Source organism: Mizuhopecten yessoensis, unplaced genomic scaffold (assembly GCF_002113885.1).
Source record: "Mizuhopecten yessoensis strain PY_sf001 unplaced genomic scaffold, ASM211388v2 scaffold11049, whole genome shotgun sequence".
NCBI lineage: Eukaryota > Metazoa > Mollusca > Bivalvia > Pectinida > Pectinidae > Mizuhopecten > Mizuhopecten yessoensis.
In genome coordinates this window covers 524,876-532,437 of record NW_018408853.1, presented here as the reverse complement: position 1 = coordinate 532,437, position 7,562 = coordinate 524,876, and the positions used below count along the sequence as shown (strand labels likewise).

Sequence of the window (7,562 nt, the reverse complement as noted above, 5' to 3'; positions counted from 1 at the left end):
GTGTAGATGTTAAGGGAACTCACCACAAGCTGCAGTTTGCGTGTTGGATACGTATCCTGTTACAGTGTCATGTCTTGTCTGTGTTGTCAAGGGCGTTATGTTCCTCTTCTTACTCTCGCGTTATGATAAAGGGAACCACAAAGTCACTTTAAATCGCGTAAAATAGTTCTATACAGTTGTTGCTTTTAAAAATGGAGGATAAGGCAACCAAAAATCGTCTTCTTGTTTAGAGTGGCTCCCCCTGACACGTTTTGTATATTATAGAGTTCCTGTATTTTATCATTTGTTAAGTGTAGGATGTGTAACGTAAAGGCTCCGAGTTCGACCCCTCCTGTGCTATTTTTGTATTCTTAATTTCTAACTTCGCACGTTCAAATTCCGAATAACCACAATTCTGTCACATGTATGGCAGCATGTGATTTGTATGAAATAATTCTTTTGAAAAGGTCTAAAGCTAATATTTCATAATAGTGACAGTGGAAATAATATGGTTTCACGTGTTTGTACGTTCGATCCCCGAAGTCGACGTACGCATTTATATTCAGAGAAAGCGTTTTTCTCTTGGCCACACAACTCCAACAACCCAGGTGGAGTATCAATTGGTCTGGGGTGGATGTTGCGGTATCCGTGATGTAGCATTCAAGTGAGGTGGCACTATAGAAGATGCCGTTGGAAGCACAGTCCCACTACAAACAGAACACATTACATATCCAGCACACACGCAGGCATACACACATAGGGATATATTAGCCAGGTGGCATAGTACTCGTAGTTAGCGCCTGTTAAGGCAGCTCCTGCGAATTCCTCAAAATTGTATTAAAAATGTATATGCTATTTTATTTATTCAAAGTGACACGTAACAGTACACATATAGTATTTAACATGTAGCCAGCACATTTCGCTGCGATAGATTTTGCCGATTTTGACTGAAGGATACCTGCCCCACTGTACTTGATTTTCCTATTTGAAGTCACATCCCCTTTACTTCCGTTTAGATAAAACTGTATAACAGTTGAGTCAAGGACACTTTCGTCGAGCAGGTAGCTCATTCAATTGGAGCAATAGATAGGCAGTCTAAAGTTCAGGTTTTGAATCAAGGTCTAGCACTGCAGTGTTTTTTACACTCAAAGAGAGTTAATTCGATTTTATTGCAGCAAATGATAGTGATATGTGTTATGTAAGCTCTTGTTTAATTACAGTTATTATAATCAAACTATCCAAGCTCTGATATTCTAGGATCGTATTAGATTCATACCGCTTAAATTACCGCGATTTTGAACGAATTTAGAAAATGAAATGAACGTCACGGATTTTAATCTCGCGATCTACACGTTTGAAGGAACTACATTTTCGCCGTGTGTAGCACAAAGGCAGAACATTCGGCAGATACAGTGTTAAATCGTCGAATGAATACGCATTTATGCAACAAAACCAGTTTAGTGTATTTTGTTAAATAAATCATCAACGAAACTTTTACATGCATGATATAATATATAGATATATTCTAAAAAATCTTATTCTTTGGGTTAATGAATCGTCACATCGTCACACTCCCATATTCGCTATTTCATAACAACGTTACAGGTCCCAAGTTTATTTTCATGCTTGTGATATTGTTTTGAAGAAAACATTTTTCGTGATTGCGTTATTGACCCGCGAAATCGCAAAAATAACCTACTACACTTATATGTGCTTAGTAATGACAATACAATTGTTAAGCTCGTTAGTTTTTGCGATCATGTTATAACTCGCGAAAAATAGTTCCCGTCAAAATAGCCGGCTTTACAGAAGGTAGTAGTGTAGGATTGTTAAAACGTCTGTGTTATAACTTATTGCAAGACTGCATTGACCTTCAGCATGACAATGTTTTATCAATAAAACAAATCTCAAATCTCTCTTCCAAACGGTGAATATCACAGCAAATATAACTTACCAAACATCCCGGACACCCAGGTGAAAGGCACCACCCGACCACCAAGCGGACATTTGTCTTTTATCTGTTGGTGTGGTTGATATCTTTTCCTTTTACGTGTCTTATCTACCTTTTATTGGCCCTAAATACCTCTTCTGTTTTGATAGGCCGTTAAGAAATCAATAGCTGACCGATGTCATATTTTGTACAGTGTATGTAGTTATTTTTAAATGCGGTGATAAGGCACATGACATAAGATCCACCAATACTTGATCTATGTCTTGACGAGGTCCGTCGTTAAACATGGTCTTCATGTCTTATTTCTGCAGTTTAAGTAGTCAAAAGAATTATTCTGAAATAATAATCCTTAAAATGAATTTATCTACAGTTCAATACTTTGTGTAGCACTGTTCGTTTCGTGCCAAATACAATCAAGTGCTAAAATTAACGATTGTACGTAAATGGTTGAGTAGCATTGAATTGTAGGACATCTTTAACATGTATTTTTAAACAGAAATGTCATTTTTATTTCACCACTTCTCCGCATTTACGGGATAAATAAGTGAAGTAGAGAAGTAACTGTTTTTTATTGTACGTTTATGGTGTCCTTTTATAGTGGCTTATGGCTGACAAAGACACATCGGGCAGCCATTGGGTGCAAGCACTATGCCTTTAGCACATGGGGATGTGCATCTCAATGGTGCGCATGTACCGGAAGCGGAAGTTGTCTTTTGATGTGGGACTGAACTTGTGGTTGACGGTGTTGTAGTCAAGGTGGGTGTCGTAGTAACCGGCGCTGTGGCTACAATATATGTTTTACAGGGTTCTAAAGTACAGTGGAATAATTTTTCATTAGTACATAGTGAATTAAATCTACAATAAATGAAGTATTTTTCAATGAAATATCCTTTATCACGAACGTATTTGATTCGATTGAATCATTCAACTGAACCAGAATTTGTTTTTTACCAGTATGAAAGGCGTAAATATATTATACCAAGAACCATCGTTTCGATAACTCGCCGATAAAGATCATGATTGACGTCGCACTTCCATATAAGAAACTTACATTGTTTTACAGTCGGGCTCTTATGTGTTGTAACTGCACTTTGAATGTGTTGAACACTTGGTACTCCACTTCCGGTATTACTTCCGATATTACTTCCGGACCCGCTTTGGCCGGTCTGTTGAAGTGCACCTTACAAATATAGAGCAAATACTACTCATACAAACTTGAAATCATCTTTCTGAGGAATCATGAATTTAACATATTTAAATTATTTCTAGAAAAAGTCTTGTCTTACATTCAAAACAAAGGTTTAGTTGCAATATTCTTCTTCTATTACCTGCAGAACTTCCTGCCAAATTGCCCGGGTTACCAGCCGTCAACACAGGATTTCCCGCTATTGAAGTGCTTCCACCTGGATTGGACGGTTTTCCTGCCCCCGCTGCCATTCCGAGATTTGCGGGATTGCCGAAGCCGTACGGATTACTAGGATCTGAGCCTCCGCTTACGGTCAAAAACGGATTAGACGGTCCCATATTCGCAGGGCTGAACCCACCCGGGAGATTCGAATCAAATCTTCCTATAACCGGAGACGGTTGAGAGTTTCCGGAATTATATCCAGTTCCAAATCCTATCATTCCGCCCGGATTAATCATTGATATCCCTGATCCGCCACTCACCGCGCCCAGTCCAGATATTACATTCGCACTTCCGATCGCTCCATGTTTTGCACAGTCACAAACTGTACATCCGCTACTAGTACCTATACACCATTGTGGACAGAGGTTAGGTAGGGAGTTACACCGACTCCTTTGTATAACTCCTCCTGAATGGAAACGGAATTGTACGATCAATTGAATATTAAACATTTTACATCTTTTTAAAGCTGAGTGGGGAGAAAATATAGCCAGCTTAGACTTCCGACATTAGACACGACATTTATCATCAATTTGTATAATCAATAACCGTTCTTCAGATTTTGTTGGTTTTCAACGTTGCCTTTGAATTCAGAAAGAAGATAGGTAATATAAGAAAATCTGTTCAAGGAAAGACAACTCCAATTGCATATACGAAGTCCAAAATTGTAGGATAAATTGGTAATTTTGAAATACCATTTTACTAGAGTTCCTGTATAAGAGATATTTTTTTTAAAGTTATCAACGTATTGCGGTTTTTATTGTGATAAAGTAGCAAACAAAGCGTAGATCTCATAGCCTATTGTACTACATGTCTGTTTGTCTGGGGTCCTGTTTGCTGTAAACAAAAAGAATTATACACGAAGAACTTTCCGTGTCGCGTAAATACAAATATCAATCAAGCTATCTTCAGTCACGATATAGATATGATATTACTTTTCAGTATATCAGCTTGAGTCAAAAACTCGACCTATCATGGATATTAAAATTATACATGTGAAACAATAAACATTCCTGATACAAAGAATATTATAAATGGCCAAATTATCGGTGAATATCGTATATAACATTACCTGATGCAAAAACTTTGCTTAGTAACTTAAGTGACAAATTGAATATAGATATAACATAGAAATATGTCTAACATCTTGAACACGATTTAAGTCAATTAGTTTATTTAACTGCTGCTTCAATCTCACGATACTGCTACGTGTAGTTTCGTAAGAGTTGTCTCGCCTGATATGACTACTACTCTTTTCTTGTCCATTTAAGGACCACACGCCGCTGTCAGAAACTATAACTATGTATTGTGAACTGTTTTTCCGGCATGACTATAGCTTCGGTAAATATTTTTTGTAAAAAAACAACCTTACCGGTTCTTTGGATAATAACTAGGATTTTATTTTATATATAAGATTTGTCAGATTGGTAAGTTAGAAACTCAACAAACACATTGTTTGTGATATTTGACATTAAAGAAATAGTCCACATTTCGAGAAAACCTGGTAACAGACAAGTGCAGAAATGGCTGATGGCTAAATGTATCGATACATAGATATAAAGAGTGTATTCTGTCAAAATAGGGATTTTACAATCCTTTGACAGTCAGCTCTAGATCTGAACTATAGAAAAATACAATAAAAAAACTGAGACCTTAGATTGAAATTTCTTCTTTTAAACAGTATGTTTGCGATAATTTTTCCAGAGTTCATCTAATTCATATTCAAATTGTTTTAACTGTGTTTGATTTTACAACATAAGACGGAATATTGTTCCATACATCAACAGTTCTCTGTGTAAACGAACATTTTCTAATATTCAATCTTGAATGCGATTTGTATCTTTTAAAATTGTGTACACATGAACATGATATTTCCCTGATTTTAAATATTTCGGATACTTCATGGCCATATTTCTCGGACATTATTTGGTAGACCTCTATCATGTCGCCACGGAATCCTCTATATGCTAGTGTTGATATTTATGCGCGTACAATTGTTAATGTAAATATGAAAATGAAAGCGACCCTATCAATGAATACTACATTTGTATCACAAAAACAATGCAAAGTTAGTACTTAGTTAACGTAACGCAATATTTAATGTATGTGGGTGTCAATGGGACCATTCAGTTCTTGTAATTCAGATCTTATTTGTTGAACATTTATACTATTTTTTCTAAAACATTTTTTTGATAAGTGGTGAAGAAATGCACATGCGCAACTGGAAACGCGATAATAGCACGAGGTCTCACTAAAGGGAGACAAGGACGAAAAAGAGGGAGAAGAACATTAGGGATATGGCAGCAAAAGTCATCAAAGTCAAATCACAGAAATCAAAGGGAACAAACCAGAATTAATGTCTGACTTACCGTTACACACTGTAACGAGTAGCAGTATCACCGATAGCATCGCCATCATAACATACGTCTCTGTTGTTAATAAGGCAGCAGACGGAAGACGGAGTCGAGAAATGCTCCCGTCCTATCAGTAAACAATCGAATTGGTCAAACATGGTATCGGAATAGGCAGTGTCAGGTACACGTACAGGTAAGTATCTCACCTGTACAGGTGATAAAATGACCATCACGGACACCTGATAATGTATGTTACGTGATAAGCGAGGCAGGTGGTCACTTAGTGACCGTATGATTGACCATTGAATTATTTTAAACTATAATCACAATTATAGAAATGACAGGAATAAATAATATCGAATTCTGACACGGGTTGAGTACTGTAATAAACACCAGCTTAATTGAAAGTCAATAAGTGCGAAATAATTATAAATAAAACCTATTAATACTAAGGTACTCAAAAACATTCCACAACAGAAAACTACAACACATAGCAACATACCTGTATTTTATATTGTTTTATGTTTCAATGTAGCAGTGGGGCTCTTTTATGAATCGAAAAATAATGATGATTTCGTTTTGTATCTGGGTGTTACATTATCTAACCAGCAAGTCATAGAAAACGGGGAAAACACCCCAAAGCGGAAACGGAATAGAAAAGAGATAGAGGAACTTATACAGCACCAATTATTTGGACTGTAGGCAGCAAATCAATGTTAAACGAGTGTTTGCAAGTTTAAATGTCGGCATATAACGTTAGATACATACTCACGCTCAAAGAAAACTTGTGTTTTCCTTATCGAAAACCTTTTATATTCTTTATTTAAGCATTGAACTGTTTTTGTATGGTATTTATGATCTATTTGAATGACACAGCTTTGCAAGCAAACAACATAATGCGCGCTAGCTGTGTCATTCAAATAGATCATAAATATCATACAAAAACAGTTCAGTACTTATATTTACGTTTTCTCTGCCTCTTATGTTCTTTTTTAACTTATAATTTATAATTGAAATTAAAAATGCCCGCCTTATCGACAGTCCACACAATTTCGTTCAATAGTTTGAACAGCGTATACGTATTGTCGCGTGCTGATTGGCAAACAAAGTAGTACTTTGACATTTTAACAAACACTTCAAATTTATTCCACAATTTAGTATCAATACAATTGCGTATGATATGTCTATAGGGTGATTCCAGTTATTCAATAGAAATCTGAGCTGAAAGTTAGATTTGAAATTGTTTCGATTTTCCCCCGGAACAAATTTCGCGCATTATTATTATTATTATTTCCTTTATTTCCTCCAGAAATGAAGAGTTACAGAAATAACGGACAATACACGTACAATTCAACTCTACTGAAAGAGAAGAAAATGCATTCACAATCATGGTCACACCCTTACATAGTGACACACACACATGCACATGGACAGACACACACATAAGAGAATAATAATAGTACACGCATCATACCATAAAGTACTATAAACACAACATAATGATATAATGGGTACAGTCATTATACGGTGATAAGTATGATGATAGACAGTATAACACTAATCATACATTACATCACACATTGATGTAATAGACATATTTACACTCCTCAAACTACATTATCATATAATAGTATAGACAGTAATCCACTTCTCGTACTAAGCAATCATACAACATTGTAATAAACAGTATTACAAGCATCACACTATAAATTATACAGCATTATTATAGACAGTATTACTGTTACATAAGTCTTACAATACAATCATACATTGAGTAGAACCCGTTGCACGAAGTCATACAATATAGTCATACAGTGGTGTGAAATACACAACATACAATATAATAATTAACTTGAAGAAACAGCGCAACCAT

At 35.9% G+C, this 7,562-nt stretch overlaps 1 protein-coding gene across 1 annotated transcript; it reads right to left on the bottom strand.

Moving 5' to 3' along the window:
* Positions 1 to 2,440: 2,440 nt before the first annotated feature.
* On the bottom strand, positions 2,441 to 5,750 carry LOC110465055 (hyphally regulated cell wall protein 1-like). Its single transcript, XM_021520628.1, has 4 exons — positions 5,705 to 5,750; positions 3,259 to 3,744; positions 2,982 to 3,110; positions 2,441 to 2,714 (listed from the first exon to the last, which is right to left on the bottom strand). Exons 1-4 carry the CDS (start codon positions 5,748 to 5,750, stop codon positions 2,533 to 2,535), a joined length of 843 nt encoding a protein of 280 aa, XP_021376303.1. The 3' UTR covers positions 2,441 to 2,532.
* Positions 5,751 to 7,562: the final 1,812 nt, after the last annotated feature.